The following is a 23,504-nucleotide window of genomic DNA, read 5'->3' as shown; positions in this document are numbered from 1 at the left end:
ACACAACAAGTTGCAGAAACTGCCGAGGGAGAAGGTGAGTCCAGCCAGTTTGCACAGGTGAAAGCCATCCAGCTGGCTTTAGACATTGCCAGTCGAGAGAAGTGGCCAGTGCTCTATCTTTACACTGACTCTTGGATGGTGGCCAATGCCTTGTGGGGGTGGCTGCAGCAATGGAAGAAGAACAACTGGCAGCGCAGAGGCAAACCTATCTGGGCTGCCCCATTGTGGCAAGATATTGCTGCCCGTCTGGAGCAGTTGGCTGTAAAAGTCCATCACATGGATGCCCATGTCCCTAAGAGTCGGGCCACTGAAGAACATCAAAACAACCACCAGGTGGATCAGGCTGCTAAGATTGAAGTGGCTCAGGTGGATCTGGACTGGCAACATAAAGGTGAACTATTCATAGCTTGGTGGGCACATGACACCTCGGGCCACCAAGGAAGAGGCGCGACATACCGATGGGCTCATGACCGAGGGGTGGACTTGACCATGGACACTATCGCACAGGTTATCCATGAATGTGAAACATGCGCTGCAATCAAGCAAGCCAAGCGGGTAAAGCCTCAGTGGTATGGAGGACGATGGCTAAAATATAAATATGGGGAGGCTTGGCAGATTGACTACATCACACTGCCACAAACCCGCCAACGCAAGCGCTATGTGCTCACAATGGTGGAGGCCACCACCAGATGGCTGGAAACCTACCCTGTGCCCCATGCCACCGTCCAGAATACCATCCTGGACCTTGAAAAACAAGTCCTGTGGCGACATGGCACGCCCGAAAGAATTGAGTTGAACAATGGGACTCACTTTTGTAACAGCCTCATAGACACCTGGGCCAAAGAACACGGTATTGAGTGGGTGTATCACATCCCCTACCATGCACCAGCCTCTGGAAAGATCGAGCGGTACAATGGGCTGCTAAAAACAACTCTGAGAGCAATGGGGGGTGGGACCTTCAAAAACTGGGATACCCATTTAGCAAAGGCCACCTGGTTGGTTAACACCAGAGGGTCCACCAACCGGACTGGTCCTGCCCAGTCAAAACCTCAGCACCCCGTAGAAGGGGATAAAGTCCCTGTAGTGCACATGCGGAACATGTTAGGGAAGACAGTTTGGGTTAGTCCTGCCTTGGGCAAAGGCAAGCCCGTCCGCGGGATTGCTTTTGCTCAAGGACCTGGGTGTACCTGGTGGGTAATGTGGAAGGATGGGGAAGTCTGATGTGTACCTCATGGGGATTTGATTTTGGGCGAGAATAGTCCATAAATAAATTGTATAAAGTTAATTGTTAAATAACCCTGTCACTGTCTGTTATCACTGTTATAATTGTTATATATCAGTAGTATCATAGTAAGAATCGTCCAGATTAAAGAAGAATGGACTTTTTGATGAAACCTAGCAGAGCACAGCAATGACGGGACTGGACCTGGTTTTCAACAACTGGCATCCAGCAACTTCATCAATATCGACATCTCCTGCAGACTGTGGGCACGGGCCGCACCAGATACATCAGCCGTGAGCTCCCGATGCAGCAAGTGACTGCCCATCACCACACATCACCTCCCCTGCCACGGAAGACCATTACGACAGATGGAGCGGAAGTCATGGATTAAATGAACTCAACGGACACTTTAGAGTGATGATCCATAGACTAAGGGAATGATATCTGGAGACAGGAGAAGTAGTGGTGATCAACTGGACCATGGGGGACCTGGGCGTGACGTAGATGGTACGGAATAAGGGGTGGATAATGTCCTGGGTTTGGCCAGGACAGAGTTAATTTTCACTGGACTCCAGGAAGGGGCACAGCCAGGCGGGCTGACCCCACCTGGCCAAACAGAGCCTGGTATTCCATACCATGTGCCGTCACGCTGGGTTCCAGTAGGGGGGAGCTGGGGGTGGGAACTCACTTGCAGCTCGGGGGCTCAGGGGTGGTCCAGTCCAGGAGAGCGGTTCTGTTCTGTGGGCTCTGTTCTGCTGGTTTGTTTTGTGCGTTCCCCTTATCTGTATCGTTGTTGTTCCTGTTCCCTTTGTTTGCTGTTCTGTTAAAACTGCCCTTATCCCGACCCACCAGTTTCTGCCTCTTTCTTTCCATTCTCCTCCGCACCCTGGTGGGGGGGAGGGGCGGCCACATGGCGCTTTTGTTGCCGGCCACAGCCAAACCAGAACATACCCCCAAACCAACCAACAATCCCATCACTTTCAGTGGAAAAGTATTTCAGCTCTCAAGTTTTCCATTGGTGTGGTTCACAATCATGTTTTGAAGTTTCAGCCATGCTGCTAATGAAACACGCTAGTCAATAATGGTGGCAGCATTTATCTATCATTTATCTAACAGGGAAGTGTCTGACTAATTCCTCAAGACCCCAGAAAACTTCTCTTTTCTCCTTCATGCACGTGCTATTTGGAGTGTCTCTGCAATTTTTTGTTTTGCACATATCGTCATCAATTCTTTTTGCAAAGCAGTTTCTACATTTACTTCTTATATCACAATCTCTGCTCTTTTTCTAAGCAGTCATTGAGCATGCACAGAAGTGGTTTCTAAACAGGAGTGAGGCACAGAGTATCATCCAAGCTTGACAGTATCAAAATAAGATCTGCTGTAATCACAAATGTTTCCAGACTTGCAGCCCAAGTCGTATTTTTTTAGACAATTGTTACATTTTATACTTGTTGTTGTTTTTCTTTTTTTAAGGAAAATACATAGCTACTTACACTTTTATTTAAATATAGTACATTTGTCTTTCAAAAAAACAAACCCTGACAAAGGGGTCTATTATTTACAAAAAAAAAACCCACCACATTACAGGCTAAAAATATTAATCATTCTATAGTCCTCAAGATACTTTTATTACTCAAGGTTTCAAGGAAAAGTTGTGTGCTGGAGAAACACAAGCTTGCAATGAATGAGTATAGAGAACAGTATTTTTGGCTGTAAACAAATATGCACTAGTGATCTTAAAGTACAACACACATTAAACCTTATCCACACACAAAACAATTCATGCTCTTCATGTGTACAATATTGTGAAAAATAAGATGGAAGTAGTCAGATAGGAAAACACTCTTGTATCATAAAAATATGTTAGAATGGGACTATCGATAGAGTTAATTTAAAGCTTTGCTTTAAAACGAATTTTATTTAAAAATCTTCTTTTGCTTTATCTAAAAATTAGCCTTTCTATAAAAACCATTCCTTTAAAACTTTGCTTTAAAAAATCAGTCTTATATTAGACAAAATATTAAATTATATAGGCACAATTAGTTAAGAGGGCTATAAGAACACATTATAACCCTTCATTTTCCAGTGACTTGCAATACAGTCATAAGATTCTGTCTACTGACAACCACAGGAAAATTTATCCATAGAAATCAACATTTATTTAAAAAATAAATTTGAAAAAAAAAATCTGAGACACCATATTTGACTTGTAAAGGAACTTAGTTTCCAGCTGGCTTAAGTACATGCACATCTTTTATTTATCCTGGAAAATGTGCACATACATTCAAAAAAAAATCCCCAAAATGTTTTTTGAACAAGTGGTTTATGATGACAGCTTTTATATTTCCTTCAGACACTGTATACTAAAATAAAACATTTCAAAGTCTACCTTTATCTCCATACCAACCAATGACCCTTGACACTTCAGAAAATGAATCAAGAATGATCTTGGTTTTTATGGGGAAAATGCACAGATATTATGTTCAATGGTAGAGAGAGCAGGGTCTGGTCTTTTCTATGTTTTTCTTGTGTTCTGAAAGATGTATTGTACAACTACAGAATTTAAAAAGACCTTTAAAGTAAGATAGATTATATAATATACCAAACTTCAGACTTACAAACCAGAGCCCTGATTCTGATTACATTTAACTATATGCTTAACTTAATACAAATGAACAATTAATCTTGGATTTTAAAACAAAGAAACATCTGCAAGACTGAGGTTTATGTCCCCTGAACACATTAAATGAGTTGTCACCATAATAACTATTAAAAACCAAACGACCAAACAAACCAAAACCAACAAAAAACCACACCAAAACACAAAACACTACAGTCTTTTTTTGCCATAAAATTATATTAGTTACAGCATCAGTGGCCAAACATGAATCACTATGGAATATAATTCAACTAAGTATTTCAAATAGATATTCAAACATCTGTTTAAACAGATATTTGAACTCTAATACATTTAAATGGATGCTCCCTAAGGTTTATTTAAATATTTACTGAAAGTTTATTAAGTTTCAACTACAGTATATAAAAATGTAACCAACAGTACACCCCATTAAAATCAAAAAAAGCACAGAAACTCTAATTTAAGGCTGAAATTCTAGAACAACTCATTGCTATTTGTTTGTATTATAACACTTCCATCCCCCCACTAAGGAATGTGAAATTCACCTATAAACTTAATCAGTAAGCTACTTTAAAATAAAGAAACCAACCAAAACCAACACCACCACCAAAAAAAAAACCCAACAAAAAAAACCCAACAAAAAAAAAAAAACCACCCAACAAAAAAATCTTCAACCCAAATCATAAGACTGTATTTCTTTTGGAATTCGGGATTTCACTTTAGCCACCACCATCTGAACAGCGCCCTAGAGACACATATTTCCTTACCGGCACAGTCCATTATTGCTTGATGAGAGCCCACAGTGACTTTTTGTCCAAAATAACTGCTTCGGACATGGTTTCAAGAAAAAAATCAATATGAAAACATGTACAGTTATATTTCATTTCAAGAAAGCACTGAATTGATCTGAATTGTATCATACTGTATTAATTTTAATGCCACTCCATAGGCAAGTATATATATGAGGTGTGCATATACAGATACAAAATACATACACAGAATTCAGCCCAGATTAATGTATCTTCATTTAATTTCTAGCATAACCACCATGCCATTTTTTGCATTTTAGAATTATGTGGAAAAATGAGAATAGGCACCATTAATTAATACAGCTTCTAATTTACGTTATTTTGGTGCACTATTACGCACTGATAATACCATAAAAACAATATGATACTATTCAAGCTCATTTCTCTGATGTACAGGTGCAATCTAGTAAATAGGATTCTAAGTGCTTTTTAACTCAAATGCACAACTTCTGCAGCTTTACACAGTAGAACAGTGCAATACATTATGTCTCCATATTCCAGGAACAAGAGCCGAGTTTACAGTTGTACTTCTTTCACCTGTTGGACTGACTTTGCAATTTCTGCAGCTCTAGTACTTCAACTGCTACATCTATGACTTCCTTTTGTTCCCTTTCCTTTTCCTCAATCTTTTTCCAGGTGCTGGCTATTAAAAAAAAAGTTCTTCTGGTAGCTAGCTCTCACCTGGTAAGACAGTTTCTAAGTAATGGTACAGAAACAGTTCTTCTAGAGGGTTGGTTCACAGTGCTAGGGTGGCCCTGATCTCCACTTACTTCCCAGTTCCTAACTTCAGGAGAAGCTCGCTCTGGCTTCTTGGGAAAAGATTCCGATGTGACTTTCTGCCTCTTCTCAGGAATACCTGTGACAACTGTTGAGTTCAGAAATGTTCTTTTTGGTTTCCTCCTCACCTTTAATTTTTTAGCATCAGGCTTTTCTTTCTTAAGGTGCTTTCCCACTGTAGTTTTCCTTGTCTGGCACCTATGGATGGAGAAAGCAGAAGATTTCTGGGCACGAGGACGAAGTTTCCTTCTCACTCCTTCTTTTTGCTGTTTTTTAGTTGTGGAAGTTTGCTTGCCTGCGGTTACTCTGTTTCCTCTCCTCCCAGCAGAACATCTGACAGACATGGGTCCCACAGCCTTTCTGGAAAAAATTGCTTCTTTTTTAGTGCCTTCTTTTCTCTTCCATATTGCCTTTGGATTCTCCCTCTCTAACCACTCACTCCTGATGGATGTCAGAGGACTTCTGGTAACTCTACTGGTAAATGGAGTTAATCTACCATCTCCTTCTACCGCAGACTGGTAAGAGTTCAAAGGTGAAATGATCAGGTGTTTAAAAGAGTTCTCAGAGTGACCAGATACCAGACAATCTGTTCTTTCAGTGGAAACAGAAGATCCATCTGCCTTTTGACTTGAGGCTGCATCATTCCATTTACCTGGATCTGGCAGGAAAGATGCTGAAGGTGAACTATAGAAGTCTGACCAATTGAGTGACTTTGACAGTGTGGCTTCTCTCTGTGCATCAGCTAGTTTCCTCATATTTGCATCAAAGCTGAGACTTCTGAAAAGCTGTCGAACATGGGAGGGCTTTTTGGCCTTTTCTCCAACTGTACTCTTTGGAGGCGTTTTCAGAATTCGGTTTGTCAGTGGGTCATAATATTTAAAAGAACACTGTTTGTATTTATACCTTACAGAGTCCTTGCTATCTGTGGAATTACGATTTTTCCTCATTTTGGGAATATCTATAGGTTTACCTTTACACTGTTTTATCTCTGGGCACGAAAGTACATACACCACTGTCTTGGGCTGCACAGGACTCATAATCTTGCTATAGGACTCAGGAAGTTTAAGGGCACACAGTCTAGTTTTCATGTTTGGAGTTTTTTCATTTTCTGGCCATATGATGCTTGCTTTCTGATCAGCTGGATCAGATTCCCTTCTAGACATTTTTCTTTTTGCTACAGGGTAGTTCAGTAGACTTGTTTGGGTGCCATGGCTGACTTTAACCACCTGGCATCTTGAAGCCAGGCGCCACGTCCGTTTCCTAGGCATTTCAAGAATTTGTGGGTTGCATAGTTTATCTGAGGCTAAAGATGGGTTATCAAAATCAGAGCCACCACTTAAAGCATCATTAAACTCTGGCAATGCTTTAACTGATGCACCTTCTGTCCTATTACCCTCAACAATATTGTTCTTCTTTTCATCCTTCTGCTTTTTTTTCTTCATTCTCTTCCCTGTACAGTTGGCTGAGGATTCACTGTCAAAGTAGCAGCGAAAACGACCTTCCCTGAAATCACGCACAAGTTCTTCAATTTTTATATCATCTTCATACATTATTTGAGACCAAGTCTTTCCCACAAAAGAAGGAGGCACATGAGGCAGAGCTGGAAGAACTGGTTCTTCAGTATGTACTATGACATCATGTTTCACTGGTTCTATTTTCTCCACTGACTCACTTTTTAAAACAGAAGAGAGCTGTGTTCCATAGTCTTTATCTTGCAAACTTATTTGGACCTCTTTTAGGAATTCTATACCTTTTATAGCTGCCTTGGGTAAGTCTGCTCCTGCCTGAACAGGTGCATCACAGTCAAAACTCATTTCAGAACCATCTAAATGAGTATGGTCCAGAAGTGATGAAAAAGTTAAACAGGGATTATTCTGTTCTTTGAAATAAATTTCTCCAGATGTAGTTCCATGGCAGTATTTCAAAATAACATCTTCAATAGTTTCATCCACTGAACTTTCATCGCCTCTGTTCATGTTTTTGCATCTTGCTAGCTGTGGGGATGTCCCAAGATCATGGGAGCTGCTGATACCCACAGTATCCCTGAGAAGGAAATCAGACACCAAAGTTTCATCCTGAGTTCGTAAACCATCTCGTTTTGAGAGAGATTGACCTGAGGTAATACACAAAGAATTGCTGTGGCTGCACACAGGATTCTGATGAAAAACTGAAGGACGTTTTGGGTGAACCAGTTCCGGAGCAGGATTCAAGCATGGGTTCAATAACCCATCAGTATTGCATACCTCCATTTCTGTTTTATCACATCCACTATGCAGAATCAGATTTGATGCTTTCAAATTTCTAACATTTTTTCCTGTATTAGGATTAACAGAAGAACTCACAGCTGTGAACTGGCCTTCATGGCTATGATTTGCAATTTGAGCATCATTCAGGGTATCCCATTTCTCATTGCTATGAATGCCCATAGACTGCTGGGATATTCTTCTAACACGTTCCTGCCCTCTTTCTAGTTTTTTAATAAGTGTTTGTGTTACAGAAGTTTGGTTTTTGCCCTCATGAGACAGGCATGAAGCAGAAGAGCATATTTTGCCAACAGACTCCTGGTCTTTGCTGGAAGTCTCCCGCCTGTCTCTGTTCCTCTGTTTCTCCATCTCTTCTGGGGACAGGCAAGCAATCCTATCAGCCTCTGGAGTGACAGGGAGTGGCATGTCATCATAGGTTGGTCTACAGAGGAGGGAAAAAAAAAAAAACCAACACCTTATACAAATCCTGTAAATATGCATAACATTTTTGAAACAATAATGTGGTGGTTTTTTGGGTTTTTTTTAGAAAAAGAGTAATTACCTAGAGTGCATCACACCTAATGAACAAACTCAAGTTACCAGATCTGCTACTTTAGCAGAGATACTTAATTTCAAAAAACGGTGGAGGAGGACAACGATCCACAAAGCTAACAATAACAATTCGAGCATTAGTCAGTTAGCCTCTCTGTGCAGTCACCCTTAAGAATGGTCAAACGTACATTATGATCATTTTATAAATACAGAAAAGCCAGAAAAAATAAAGATACTTCCTTTGTTTGAAATTGTGAGCTTATAAAGAGGTTATTTTAATAGTAAAACTATCATTAATATTGAGCTTTCGTAGAGAAATGGAACATTATAATATGGCACAGTATAAAAAATATTGAGTATAAATGCCCCTTTCCCTACAAAACGTGGCTGCCTAACTCTGTACATGCTGCCAAGGAATTCCATGCTTACTGTTTCTCACAGACATACCACAGCTTCTCACTCACTTCTATAAGAAGCCAAGTTATGATCTGTTCAGCCTTCCTGTGACAACAGAAGATTTTTACATATTCTGTAACTGGCAGTTCTGCCTTTAGGACTGCCTCAAATACATGTGATTATGTCTTGCAGAATTGACAGAACAGACAGATATGGACTATTTCTCTTGTGCAACACAGGAACCCACAAGGCTTCAATGTGTAGCAGCTGTGCAAATCCAAAGAAAATAATTTTTTAAAAAATAACTATAACTGAAGAAAGAATACTATGTTTCATTTGAAAGTTGTAACCAAACCTTGTGAGACCCAAATGGATGCTTACTCTAATACATAGCAGACAGCCACGCACTTCTCATGGTGCATTCAACTGCTGACAGAAGTACTGTGAATAAATTTTATTGTACAGTAATTTCCTTGGTTATAAACATGCCGCTTCCACATTTATTGAAAGTTAAAACAGTCAGGAGCCAATGGAATTAGCAATGCTTAATTCTCAACATGTGCAGAAGTCCTTGAAGGACTCAAACATTAATTACTAATAAAGCCAGCTGATACCAAGCAAACTTGTAGCAAGTATTTCTAACTAGCTATTTCACAATGAAAAACAATCACAAGAGAACTTATCTGAATATAGCTATGTCTCAGCCTTTTACTGAGATATGACAGATAAAACAAGAATTCTCAGCTGGGAAGAACTGTTTTATAGTTGAAAAAAATGATAGGTTTGGCCAATGTTTAAAACAAAAAAACAAACAAAAAACAGCTGTCATGGCTCATGCATACCAGAAGCAGGAATCTCGCAGAAGACATGGCTATCTTGGTCAAAGGAAACAACAAAACAAAAACTGACATAACTGAGACGCCAAATTATATTTTTGCACCTTTACTGTAAAGGATGTTTAATTGATACTTGCCACGGACTTTGGTTTTATTCCTGGTAATGCATGTGGAATGCAATCACAGGCTGAAAGTCTGAATCAAAAATGCCACAACAGAACATTTCTCTTATAAATAATTACAGTTATAGAAGACTGTAAGGTATTAAATACATTGCTGACATTTAAAAACATAATGAAGTTATAGGTGGCAACACAAAACATTTCATAGCAACTAAAAGCTTTTAGAGCTGTACCTGGCAAGTTAGCCCTAGTAACAACAATTAAAATAAAATAAAATAGCTGGAAGACTGTAAGATTTAGCCACCACCAAGGCTTCTCAAGAGAAAAAGTTGTATTTCACTCATCTCTGGACTACATGTTATGCAGTGATAACCGAGTAGATAAAGAAGAAAATATTTACTATTTTGATATGCAAAAGGCCTCCATTAAGGTCCCTAGGAGTCTATTAAAAAGCTAAACAATCATTGGGGGACGGGGGAAAAAAAAAAACCCCACACACACTCAAACACCAAGAACTAGTTGCTAATATCAAATAGGAGGGTTGAACAATCACTCATCATCATAACAAAAGATCAGAAGCTGAATGCCCTGCAGTTCAGGCTTACTTGCCCTTTTGAAAATTTTTGAAGAGTAAAGTACTCAAATCTTCAGATGACAAGGAAATGCTAAAAGGATCCTCTGAATAATTTACATAAAGAAACACAATAGGGATGTTCAGTCAAATTTTGATAAACAAGGGATAAAACTTACAACACACTTTGCATGACCCTAACAAGCCACACTGATTCACCAACAGCAGTATACAACTCCTCCCTGCTCAAGATACATTATTTTCAATGAAAAATAGATAATATTTTATGACACAACCTGTTACTCCAAAAATACAACACTTTCCTCAAAGATGTCTCATCTTTTAGAATACAGTGGAATTCTGGTTCTCCAAGAAAAGGGGATAGAATTCATCAGAGTACAGATAAGTGTTATAGAATTGACTAAGCAAAAGGAGAAACCTCATATAACAAAACATTAAAAAAAAAAGATTATTTCTACTCTCGTATGAATGCAATGTAATCAAATACATCAGATGATCAAACAATGCCTGTCAGGTGAACTGCTGTGCCCTACTGCTGTATGCATTCTTGTCCACCTAAGCTCTGAGATAAAACACCTTTGTTCAAATTTCAAAATCTTACAGATCAGAATTAGACCTAAAGGGAAGGCCAAAGGCAGTAGAAATAATCTTTTGACTTTCTCACTTCAGAGTTCTTCCACCTTTGCATCAAACACCTGGCATCTGGATACTGCTGAAAGACTCAATATAGGACTACATAGATTTTGGTATGGATAAACTACAGCAAACGCCTAAGCTTCTAGCTCGCGTAACAGCCTATATTCAATTTTCAAAAATTACTTGTAAGAAAGTCTCTGGGGCATAGAACTATTGTCCTACAGTTAGGAACTTCTGATGTTTTTTCTACAAATCAGCCCCAAAAGCAGAGTGAAGATTTACTCTCTTAAATGCTCAGTATTATTTCTTAAAAAACTTTGACACCAAGAGCTTGGAGGAAGCAATGATTTGCTGGTTTGTGTGGGTTTTTTGTTTGTTTGTTTTTTACTGGGGGGAGGGGCAGAACAACAATATCCTTTGAAATTCAGTACAAAGCAAAGCTCTGATTAATTTCTTTTCATTTTTCTGCATCGCTACTAGGTATTCTGGTTCTGCAAAACAAATCAAGTCTCAGAAATATTTCTATAATCCTTTCAAATGACACTCTTAAGATCCTTTGTGTGCATTCAGCTAAATAGTAAAAATAGGTATTTAAGAACGGAGTGAAACTGTGTATCAATCCAAGTGTTTTTATGTAAGAAAGAAGAGAATCCAATTCTTACCTCAGATGCAGTTAAGAATGTGACTCTTTCATTCGTTCTTCAGAGCAGGATCGCAACACAAATCTATTCACACTTTCTTTTCCATCTTTTCTTTTCTTCCTCCAAACTCTGTCTAGATTCGGGATTACTCCTCCCCCTTCTCCCTCCAACTTCATCTAGATTTTGTACTTTAGTTTTCTCATTCCATTCATTCTTCCAACAACTTAGAGGAACACGAGTAGCTTGTTTTTCCTAGTTAGTAGATTTCGTTCACCAAAGGAATAACCTTGTATTAGTGACACCTCAAGAGAGGGCTTTTTTCATTTTCAGGTTGCCTTAAAGTGAATCTTATGTTTTCTCCATGGCAAAAAAATTGTTGAAGTTCTTAAGCTAGAAGGATTAAATTTATTTATTTATTTAAAGTGAAACTTACTTATTTGTAGTGATGCATACATGTGCTGGGCTAACTTGTCCTAGACTCACCTATTAGCTTGTTCTGTCACATACCTGATAATATCAATATGACTGCCTTCAGGCAAAACACCATTCTACCTGTTTGTGAGATCTATAGCAGAGCTGTATATCAAGATACACTGTACTGGGTTCATTCTGGGATTTTTATCTGCCTTGCAGAACATAACAAATGAGAAGCGAGATGCAATTGTATTCCCTTCATCTACACAGAAAAACTTACACACTGACCCTCATCACTCTTAAACATCCCCATGATAATAGAGAGAACACTTTTCACAATCTGAACATTAACAAATTGGCCAATAAATGTAATTCATGTAAGTATTAACTGAATGTGTGAACTGCAAGGATAATGAAAAAATAAACATACATTCACCTGACATTATCCACAAACAACAAGCCAAAAAAACCCCTCTTTCCAAACATACCATAAAATATGCTGCTAAATATATATAGAGCATAGAATTTTAAGAATTGTAATAAAATATATATAAAACCCAAACTACAAGAAATGCATGTCAGATTGTACAGTCTTCCATTATACCTGTGACCAATATACTCCTTTTTTCAGCTCTTCCCATTTAATTGCTATCAATAGTGCTATATCAAAACCTCAAGTAGTGAAACAAAGTTTAAAAGCGCAGAGACAACACAAAAGCAATACACTTGGACAATGTTTATATAAATACACTCCTTTCTAAATTGTCTTCAGTTTGAAAGTTTCACCTCATATGGGCAAAATTTACTGCTCAGCAGTGGAACAGAAATAAGAACTTGTAATACATGCATTCTGTCAACACACATTTAAAAAAAAAGAAACCAGCTGTAGTCTACCTGTTGTCATGGTATCTGTGGGGATGATGCTGTAAAACATCTTGCAGGAACCGTTCCATTAGGCTACTGGTACCCATACGATTCCTACAGTAAGTGGTAAAATGTCTGTGCTGCGAGCTGAAAACATGCTAGTGAAAGATAAAATAGATGATTAGTTTAATACTACTAGCAACACACTTGCCTGTTCCTAAAAATTACTTCCCAGGTTAAACATTACAATATTGATATGAAAATATTTAAATAAAAAGAAAAATCTTCAGCTTTTTCTACTTAAAGGCCTCAATTCAATGAGATTTTTAAACATGCTTAGGGAGTCTCAAATAATACTAAAATGTATTGCAACATCTTTCTGAGTTGGAACGTAAATTAGCAGCTCTGACACCTGCTCACAAATCTCTTGTAACTAGTATTAATACTCTAACTGTATCTATAAATTACTTTTAAAAATATTCCTGAAATTCATATGAGTAAACATCCCATAACTCATTCAAATTAAGGAGAATTTTCATAAGCATAGAACATTAAGTAGGCTCCTACTTTCTAATTGAAAAAGTCTAAAAGACAGAAGACTGACATAGTTAAAGAAGAGAAAACAGTTGACCAAATGTCTTCAGCCTTGATATCTAACATATCATCTCTAATACTTTATAATATATTCAGATTTCAAGATTAAAGCCACAGAAATAAACCTACTGGATACAAAGCACAGCAGTGTGCCACGTGAGAAAAGCAGACTGCAGAAGCCATGCCACTCCATCAGCATCTTTTTAACAGGTAACAGATAAGAAGTATCTTCTCTGTGTATACATTGTGCAATTCAGAAATTGATTATCTTTCATTCAGCATTGGTTGTTCAGTGTAGAAACTGGTATTTTATAAGCTGATAAAGTCTTTTGGTACTCCTTGCTATCTGTTGCTGAATTATGCAGAAACCTTCTCACCTGTTCCAGATTACTGTAGTGTACATGGCAACAGCTGCAGTATCCTTGTCTGTTCTGCACAGTGGATACTCCAGGCTGAGAATGTTCTTGCCCTCTTGTGTGTAAACTGAAAGAAGCAGGTAATATTACCAAGGCATTTCAGTAGGAAAACGAAAAATGTTGGGTTGTTTAATTCGTCTTCTTAACATAGAAATTCTAAATAACTATCATAGTACAGAGTTGGAACAAACTTGCAAGATAAATGTTTCTATTTCAGAATTGTAATGGCAGGTAGGACTACATTTTTTAAAGTATTCCCAAGCAAATTTCCCTAGTTTTTCTTAAGTGCAGAACAAAGGACAACAGGTTGAAGGTACAGCTAACACAAATGATAATCTCAGTTGGCTGAAATCTGAAAAGAACTGTATCTCCAGAAAAAGGCAGAGTCATCTTTTCATTCTTCTGGTTTTTAGTATTTTGAAGTTTTAACAAACAGACTGAAGACAAAGAAATATTGACAACCACGCATTCATTTTGGGCACTACAATGCACCTTCCCCACAGTTTTTGGTGGTATGTGGGTACAAGACAAAACGGATCTCCATCATACACTTGATCTATTTTGCATCACTGCCACCCATTACCCAACATAACAGATAAAGCTGAAAAACAGATTCTTTGTGTTTTGCTTTGTGTAAGCAGTAAGCTAGATGCCAGTTAGATCATCACCTAACTTACCTGCTATTGCTGTCCTGTCGTAGTGAGCCTTCAACACCATGTCTTTCAACTCCTACAGAAAAAAAAAAAAAACAACACAAAAACCATAATATCAAAGGGATGGAATGGAGTTTTACTTGCAATTAGTTACTTCTCTTACATTGTATTTGTCAAAACTACTATTTAAAGGAAGATAAAAGTTCAGTAAGTTCAGGAAAGCATGTAAGGCGAGAACTTTTTGTCCTCCAAGTTCCTCTAAGAGCTTCATAAAATATGCTTTACTCTTTCATGGTCAAGGTCAGTGGGAATATTTATACTGATGTGTTTGGGATCAAGACTAGGCAAACTACATTTATACTGCTACATCCGCGACCACTGAGATAAAATGAAGCATTTCTTAAACAGCTTATTACAGGACAAGAAAATTACATCTACATGGAAACTTTGTGGATGATTCAGAAGTCACTTCTTCCATCTAACTTCTGTAATGAAATTTAGGAAATCAAAGTATGCCATTGAAACTACAAGGTGACCTAATGCTTCTACTGTTAATTATCACATTAAAAAAAAGAATAACTGCAACAAAAACACCTACTTTAAACTTCTCACCTTGTGTTGAAGAAGCAGAAGCTTCATCAGATGGCTTGATTCTGTCAAACATCTGTAGGTAAAAAAACAAAATAAATGAGAATAAAAAATTTTAAAAAAAAACCAACACAGTAAAGCCCATCCTCAAGTTCATCCTTCAGTCCAAGATCCACTATATTGTGTTCGGAAGCACTATATTGTTTCAGCTATAGACCAAAACCTGACTTCAATGAAGCTGCATTAAATTTCTGCTATCCTGGGTTACCCTAATACCATATTTAACAATGCATGTTAACTTTGATAGAAGGGGTTAATTTCTGACCTAATTAACAAAGTCAAATACTATACTTACGAACACAGCTTAGACTATGTTAATGTTATCAACCAACAACCTTGTCAAAATCACTTAATTTCCTAAGTTGCCTTTACAATAGACATGAAAGACTTCTGTTAATAAAAAACATACAAGACCTAGACCACACAAAATAATTATCCAGGCTGCAAAACTAATGCTTATTGCTCAAAAGACCTGCAAACCAATACTGAATCCCACAATTTTTAACTAAAGTATGACTGCAGCAACATGCACCTACATGCTTCAGGGTGCCCAAACACAAAGGGCTTCAGAGTTTCACAGAGTCCTTTCACATTACGGAATGCAAGCATAAAATCAGCTTTCCAGTACAAACCTTACAGTCATCAGCCTTCTTCATCCACCAGAGCTGACTCCAGACTAGCAAAGAATAAATGTTGAACAGGAGGCTGCTTGCAGTGCAGGACACTTCTCTTTTCTCATCCCATCTGGCAACAAAGTAGTTAAAAAGCCTTTTAAGATAGAGTTAATAATGCATGTTTTCCATGCACTAAGGCATGTAAATTTTTCTGTGCCACTTTGCAAACACGTCAGTTGATAAAATTAATAAATTCCTTTTTGAAGTCTGTAGTACATCCTTCTTCCTTATTATAGAAGTTGTTTTGACAGTCTTTCCTACATAAATGTTAACTGTTCCTTCTGGAATAAGTTTGTTTCTTCTTTCTTACTCATAGTCCCTACCTACTAAACATTGCTGTCCATTTGTATGCTAGCACTCATGAAATTAAGTACACTTATACAATAACAGAAAAGAAAATCCTCAATATTAACCAAAATGAAATTAATCTATTTTGAGCACCATTCATGAATCTGCTTAGAAAACAATGTTTTATTTTCCTTGTATTACATAAACAAGTTAGACATTGCAGTAATATATGTACTGGAAACTTCACAGTAGGTTGGACATCAAAGCATTTTATAAATTAATGATCATATACTCAATGCAGGATCATCATCAGCACTATGGACAGGAAAACAGAAAGGCCACAATAACCTGCACAATCACTGTCACCAGCATAACAGTGAACGTATCACATCCTGTCTCAAAACTCAGGACTTAGCAATTATTGGATCTGCTCTTGGCTTAACAGTTACATAATTGTGGGATGACAAACTTAAAGTTTCAAATCAACCACTTTTACTTTTTGCCCTTTATAAACTGTTTTTACACAAATCATTTCTTCCCCTCTCTTTTCCTGTGTGGGGGGGATGGCAAGGCTCGACCGAATTGCTTGTTGTAGAAAATCCATTTTAAGCTTAGCACACGGTGTCCTTGACAGAACAAGGAATTTAACAAATCAACTCTGCGGTTAGCAAGAATGTGAAAAACAGGTTGCAGCTGGAGAAGAATGAGGGAGTATGGGCGGAGTTGACATTTAGCTGGCTAGCCAATAATGAGCTCTAACTTTGCAATATGTAGTAGCTAATTAATCACTCTATAAATTGTGTAACCAAACTGTAATAAACGAAGCTTGCTTATCACTCACATTGAGTCGGCTGCATTCTTCCGCCGCTTCTCCAGGTTCGCGACCCTCGGGGCAGGACTTAGCCGATCGCCCCAACATTTGGCGCCCGAACAGGGACCTGGAGCAGCGGCAAGGAGCGGGGCACTGGGAGCAGCGACCAGGGGGCAGAAGCGACCGAACACTGCGCTGTGGTGTGTCGACTTAGGAGCCTGACTACGTGATTTTGCGTACGCTCGCCACCGCAAGGGCTACAGGTTAAGGGCTGCAAGGATATCGCTTCGGCAGGTATATGTTTTTAATTGTTGTTAAAGGATAAAGGCTTATTGTTAAAGGTATGGATAAGGAAGTAGCCCTAGAGTTATTACAGCGCTTTTTAGAAAAGCAGGGAGTAGAGCTTGGTTGTATTAAACAGCTAGCGGGACTAGTGGCAACCGGTAAGCTCAAGGGGTTTTTTAAGACTCCAGATTCGTTATTTGAGGAGAAGGAGTGGAGGGATTTTGGAGACGTGTTATGGGATATGGTGATTGATGATGACAAGATAGGTAAAAAGTTAATGAAGCCGTGGCGGGAGGTTATCAATTGCATTAAGAGGTATAAAGTTGAGAAAAACCTTGCGGCCGTTGTTACTCAGAAGTTGGAAAAGGTAGAGCCGTCAGCCCCCCCGCCGGAGGCGGGATGTTCCTTGTTTTCTAGTGGAACCACGGCACCCCCTGGAGACAATGCCTTGTTATTTAGCACGAGTAAGGTCCCGGAGCCTCCGTGCTGGGAAAAAGTGAAGGTGACGATGGAAGGGTCTAGTAACAATCAAGAGGCTGAGGAAGAAAAGGAGTTAGGGATAGGGCGGAAGGTGGAGCAGCAAGGGATGGAGCAAGGAAAGGGGGAGCAAGGGAATAAAGAAACGGGAAAGGATAGTGGGACCTGTAGGAGACCGATGGGTATTAATTGGAGGAAGGTGGCAGACGAAGCGTCTGAGGCAGGGGAATTTCTCCCCTTGGCCTTTCCGGTAGCGTTTGAAGAAGATGCGCATGGGGATTATCATGGTAATCATGCTCCGTTAGGCTGGAAATTGTTGTCACAGTTACGGAACACGGTGAATGAATCAGGTTTGCACGGCGAGCCATCTAAGCAGATGTTGAATTATATATGGGGGGGTGCTGTGCTTTGTCCTGAGGATATTAAGGTTATTATGCGAATGATTATGACTCAGTCGCAGTTATTGTTGTGGCAGGCCCATTGGCAGCGATATTGTGAAGCGTCCGCTCAAACGCCGCGGGAGCAGGGCGATCCGCTGCGAGGCGTAACAGTAGAACAACTGATGGGGGCAGGTCCTTTTGTCACAATCAGGGCACAACTGCAGATGGGGCCGCAGCGATGCTTGGAGGCTATGCGTACGGCTAGAGCTGCTCTTGAACACGTTAAAACCGCACAGCCCTCGCCGTCCTATATGGGCATTAAGCAAGGAAGGGAGGAAACTTTTGCTCGCTTTATTGATCGCCTCACTAGTGCCATAGAACAGTCAGATGTACCGGAGTGGATGAGGGCAGCTTTGCTAAGGCAGTGTGTTATTCAGAATTCGAATACTCAAACTAGAAACATCATAAGTTCTTTACCCGCTGATGCCACAGTAGAACTAATGTTGGATAGAATGAGTAGGGTACCGGTAGGACCACAAGCTATGTTGGTCGAGGCTATGAAACAGTTAGGAAGCGATATCCTTCAAGCCCAACAACAGGCCTTCACAGCCCAACAGCAATTCCAACAGCAAGTGTTCGCCGCTCTGCAACCCCTTCGAGTTAATGCTGCAGAGGCACGACTGAAGCCGCCACGAAACTTTAAGTGTTACCGATGTGGGCGAGAAGGACATATGAGACGTAATTGTCAAGCCACCAGGGTGTGGTGTGAGAACTGCCGTACGAACAATCACAATACTGAGATATGTCTCAAGTCGGGAAACGGACGGATGAGCGCGTCGAGCCGTCGCGCCCCGACACAAGTAGCAGCTCCAGCAGTGCAGCAAGTGACTGCCAACTTATAAACGCCCACAGCGACATCAGCAGCCAGTTACAACCAGCTACAGCCGGCAGCCTCGGAATGGATGTGGCAACGGCAGTAACTGTCACCCTATTGGATCAAAGACTCCAACGAGTACCAAGCAATGTAAAGGGACCAGTGATTATTAATAAACAAGCATGTGAAACGTTATTACTCGGCCGCTCGTCAACAAGCCTAAAAGGTTTGACGGTCATCCCAAGACTCATTGATGCCAATTTTACTGGGACTATTAGCATCATTGTCCAGACATCGTTTCCGCCAATACATATTCCAACAGGCAGCAAAATTGCCCAATTGATACCGCTGCCGCACCTGACTGCGGGTATTTCCCCGAAAATCACCACCCCCCGGGAGGACCGAGGATTTGGCTCAACGGGAGCAGAAGTATTTCTGACCATGTCGATGAACCATCGACCGACTACGATGGCTACGCTAGAGGCCCGGGGTCAACAGATCCACCTCTCGCTGCTGTTGGATACAGGTGCTGACTTAACTATTATAGAAGAAGGGGTCTGGCCTAAAACATGGCCTACGAAACCAATGGAGCGAGGAGTTGAAGGAGTGGGAGGATACACTCCGGTACAACGGAGCGTGGACCGTATTTTGATAATCATAGACGACAGACGTGCGACCGTGCCAGTCACTATCATGCCCCTCCCGACTGGAGTGAATGGTCTAATTGGAAGAGATGTTCTTGACCAATTGGGGGTGGTGCTAACCACCGAGAAGGTTTTTCAGTAACGGTCACTGCAACCTGGGCTTTCCCGATCCCATTGCAGTGGATAACGAACGAACCAGTGTGGGTCGAGCAGTGGCCGTTAAAGCAGGAAAGCCTCACCGCCGCTCATCAAATAGTGCAAGAACAACTAGACCAAAAACATCTGCGGTTATCGACAAGCCCTTGGAATACCCCAATTTTTGTGATCAAGAAAAAATCTGGAAAATTTAGGCTAGTACATGACTTAAGGGCAGTTAACACTCAAATGCAATCGATGGGAGCGCTGCAGCCAGGACTACCTAACCCCGCTATGTTACCAGAGCATTGGAGACTGTTGATAGTGGACTTAAAAGATTGCTTTTTTACTATTGCATTACACGAGCAAGATATGCAACGCTTCGCGTTTACTTTGCCCTCTGTTAACAAAGAGGCGCCAGCACAGCGTTTTGAATGGACAGTATTACCACAAGGGATGAAGAATAGTCCCACGCTGTGCCAGTTGTATGTGGACAATGCACTACAACCCTTAAGGAAATTATGGCCACACACGTTAATTTATCATTATATGGATGATATCCTGCTCACGCAGGAGTCGGAGTTCAGCGCCGAACAAGTTCAGCTATTACATACGACACTGAGAGAGAATGGCTTAATAATAGCTGTTGAAAAAATTCAAACGAAAGCGCCATGGCTATATCTAGGCTGGAAGATTGCTGACTCTCAGATTCAACCACAAAAACTACAACTCAACACGTCAATCAACACGCTACATGATGCCCAGAGGCTGATGGGAGACATCCAATGGATCCGTCCTGTCGTCGGAATATCCAACGCACAGTTGGACAGCCTTCGACCGTTACTACGTGGGACAGACCCAACCACACCGGTGCAACTTACGTCGGAACAGCAGCGTATCCTCTCTCAAATTGCTGACCAGATTGCCTCACGTTTCGTTCACCGTCGTGACCCCGACCTCCCTATTGACCTTTGTGTATTTTTAACAAACTCTCATCTATTAGGAGCCCTATCGCAATTTAAAAAGAAAAAGGGGGAAGTGTGGGGGGGATGGCAAGGCTCGACCGAATTGCTTGTTGTAGAAAATCCATTTTAAGCTTAGCACATGGTGTCCTTGACAGAACAAGGAATTTAACAAATCAACTCTGCGGTTAGCAAGAATGTGAAAAACAGGTTGCAGCTGGAGAAGAATGAGGGAGTATGGGCGGAGTTGACATTTAGCTGGCTAGCCAATAATGAGCTCTAACTTTGCAATATGTAGTAGCTAATTAATCACTCTATAAATTGTGTAACCAAACTGTAATAAACGAAGCTTGCTTATCACTCACATTGAGTCGGCTGCATTCTTCCGCCGCTTCTCCAGGTTCGCGACCCTCGGGGCAGGACTTAGCCGATCGCCCCAACATTCCTGTTTTCATATATGTAGAAGAGATGCTCCTATATGAGGCTACATACCATCAGGCTTAACAGATGTGTGGTTTGTTGTTTGTTTTCTTTAAGCTTGATTTGCTCTTTCACCAGCTACGCACTGCTCATTATAAAGTAGCAGGGCTGTTATAGCAGTTGTGGTCGGAAGAAATATCTTAATATCTCAACTAAAAAAAAAAAACAACCACCCAACCAAAACACCAGACTCATTCTCATAGTATATCAATTCATGTAATAATATTAAAAACCACAAAAACTCACACACCACAAAACCCCAGCTGTGCTTATAAGCCTTCTCCTCGGACAACTGAGAAAAGCTTTCTTGACAGATCGACTGATCCCAGTCACCCTGTTCTGTGTCCTATACACAGCTGGGACCCAAAAGAAAGTGCAGGAAAAACCCACATGACCATCTTTCATGAATGATGTTTTATGGAAAATAACTTGTTTCATGTGCGCAAAGTCAACTTACCAATTTTTAAACTTCTTAATCTCTCTATATATGTATTTTCTTACGATAAAGCTACAAATGTGGGGTGTAGTAAGTGTGTTGCAACCACAGAGCAACCCCACTGACAGGGCGGTCAAACAGTCAGCAGGAAGCACCACAACCACTCATCCCCATCCACTGCCCCAAAACTGGATTAAAGCACTTCGATACGCAAATATCTAGTTTCATCTCAGCAATGCCAGGCAGTAGTAATTGCAATATGCTGAAGGATAACTACTACAACAGTTAGTTACTTCCTTATTTCAAGGACTAATTTCCATGGTGGTATGCTACTGGAAGTTCACTCCTCTGCAAGTACAATCCTGTAAGTTACACCCCACGTCGAAACACAGACCCATGCGCATTTGAACCAAACTAGGAGCGCAGTAACTTTAAACAGCACAGGACTGTGAATATAACTAGACCGAATTACTCCAGTCTGGATCTCCTCATTATCTTCCCACAGTCTGAGATCTGATGGACCAGATTTTCTCACTGGAGGAAGGGCTCGTTAGGTAAAACTTGTAAAAGCCTGGCTATCTCTTAGTAAATGACAGAAAAACATCAGAGGAAGATCTTTCAGAGATACTTATGTACAAAGCCGACAAGAAAGGAAAACCTATTCTCTTTATCTCAGCGTTTTATGAGAACACTAGTGTTCAGGACAACGAAAAAAACTGAACTATATACAGCTTGCTTACCATCTGAAGTCAAGCTCAAATCACAGCTTAGTAACTTAAAGGACATCTGCTATGTAGATACCTTATTTATGTTGCCAGTATCAGAAAAACCGAACTACAATCCTTACTTTATCAAAACAGAAACTGCAGCTATAAATCCACAAAGGGTTTTTCAGATGTCCATGCAAAGCCTGCAGAACTGTAGCTTAGTTAAAATATTTTCAACTGTAAATATCTTAAACTGTTGGACTGAAAAAATAATTATAGCTGTACAAGCTTTGGCGTAACCATTTTACCACTGAAAAATCCTGTAAACTGTAACAAATGTAAAAACAACTTCCTACGTACAGAAACGTTTGATTTGGTATAAATCCATCCAGGCTACTTTAGCTGTCCCTCACACAGACGCTTCTTTTTGGTTTTACGGAATTACTCTGCAAACAGCAGCCAGAAGATGAAAAGCCTCTGACAATTCCATTTAACAAGAGAAACCCATCAAGAGCCAACCAAAAGGCATGAAACGTACTCATGAAAAAGATCAGTGGGACATTCTGACAGAATGTAAGTTTCAAAGGCATCAAAGAAACCCTCCAGGCAGCGTCACTCTTGCACCGCAACTGGTAAAACATAAATAAAAAGGGGCAAAAAGGCCAATGGAAAATGCTCCTCCACACACACCTCACAAAAACCTCTGCCGCCCCTTCGCCTGGGAAGGTCTGTGCTGGGCAGACAGCGGGAAACCAAGGGGGGAACCTCCCCCTTGGACAAAGTTATCTGTCTTCCAAGAGCATGGGCACCAACAGCGAGGCGGTAACTTATTCCAGCAGCTGCTTTTAGCCCATCGCCACACAGCACCAGCTCGGGTTCCGGGTCGGGTCGGGTCGGGTCCCGTCCCCACTGCGCCCCGACCGCGCCGGGCTGCGCGTCCCCGGCTCCCGCCTCACCGCCCAGCCGCCGCCGCCCAGGGCGGAGCCGCAGGCAGCTCCCAGGCCCCGCGGCTAGCCGCAGGCGGAAAGGGCCCGCCCTGCCGCATGGCCGAGCCGCCCGCCCTGCTGCAGCGCTCCCCGCCGCGGCGGGGGCTGAGAGGAGGCTGGCGCCACCCGCGCGCGCAGGAGGTTCGCTGAGCAGCGCGCGGCCCCCGCCCCAGCGGCCCAGCCCCGCCGGTCCCATCGCCCGGCTCCCTCCCTGGCGCTGTCTCACCTCCAGCCCCTCCCCGCCAGCTCTTCTGTGCCGCGGGGGGGTCACGGGACGCCATCCTCCGCTTCCTGCTCCGGGTCGGCGCGGCG

General features: G+C 41.0%; 1 protein-coding gene across 3 annotated transcripts; it reads right to left on the bottom strand.

Annotated features, from left to right (window-relative positions):
* Nucleotides 1-2,354: 2,354 nt before the first annotated feature.
* On the bottom strand, nucleotides 2,355-23,504 carry LOC104333137 (DBF4-type zinc finger-containing protein 2). 3 transcript variants are annotated; one of them, XM_075430060.1, is made up of 7 exons: nucleotides 23,419-23,504; nucleotides 15,686-15,797; nucleotides 15,018-15,069; nucleotides 14,430-14,481; nucleotides 13,714-13,819; nucleotides 12,773-12,900; nucleotides 2,355-8,131 (listed from the first exon to the last, which is right to left on the bottom strand). In XM_075430060.1, exons 2-7 carry the CDS (start codon nucleotides 15,707-15,709, stop codon nucleotides 5,347-5,349), a joined length of 3,147 nt encoding a protein of 1,048 aa, XP_075286175.1. In that variant the 5' UTR covers nucleotides 15,710-15,797; nucleotides 23,419-23,504; the 3' UTR covers nucleotides 2,355-5,346. The 3 variants fall into 3 exon arrangements, with proteins under 3 accessions (XP_075286175.1, XP_075286176.1, XP_075286177.1); XM_075430061.1 differs by lacking the exon at nucleotides 23,419-23,504 and adding an exon at nucleotides 16,857-16,933; XM_075430062.1 differs by lacking the exons at nucleotides 13,714-13,819; nucleotides 14,430-14,481; nucleotides 15,018-15,069; nucleotides 15,686-15,797; nucleotides 23,419-23,504 and adding an exon at nucleotides 11,486-11,716 and having other exon boundaries at nucleotides 12,773-12,860.

Source organism: Opisthocomus hoazin, chromosome 9 (assembly GCF_030867145.1).
Source record: "Opisthocomus hoazin isolate bOpiHoa1 chromosome 9, bOpiHoa1.hap1, whole genome shotgun sequence".
Lineage (NCBI taxonomy): Eukaryota > Metazoa > Chordata > Aves > Opisthocomiformes > Opisthocomidae > Opisthocomus > Opisthocomus hoazin.
Note: the sequence above shows the minus strand (reverse complement) of the source record. Positions and strands in the feature narration are given on the sequence as shown.

Coding starts and splice junctions, on each gene's coding strand:
- LOC104333137 (XM_075430060.1), bottom strand. CDS start 15,709: ATGAAGAAGGCTGATGACTGTAAG. Junction 15,070..15,685: donor AGAAGGCTGATGACTGTAAG/GTTTGTACTGGA, acceptor TTTTACCTACAG/ATGTTTGACAGAATCAAGCC. Junction 12,901..13,713: donor ACTACAGTAATCTGGAACAG/GTGAGAAGGTTT, acceptor ATCTTTCACTAG/CATGTTTTCAGCTCGCAGCA.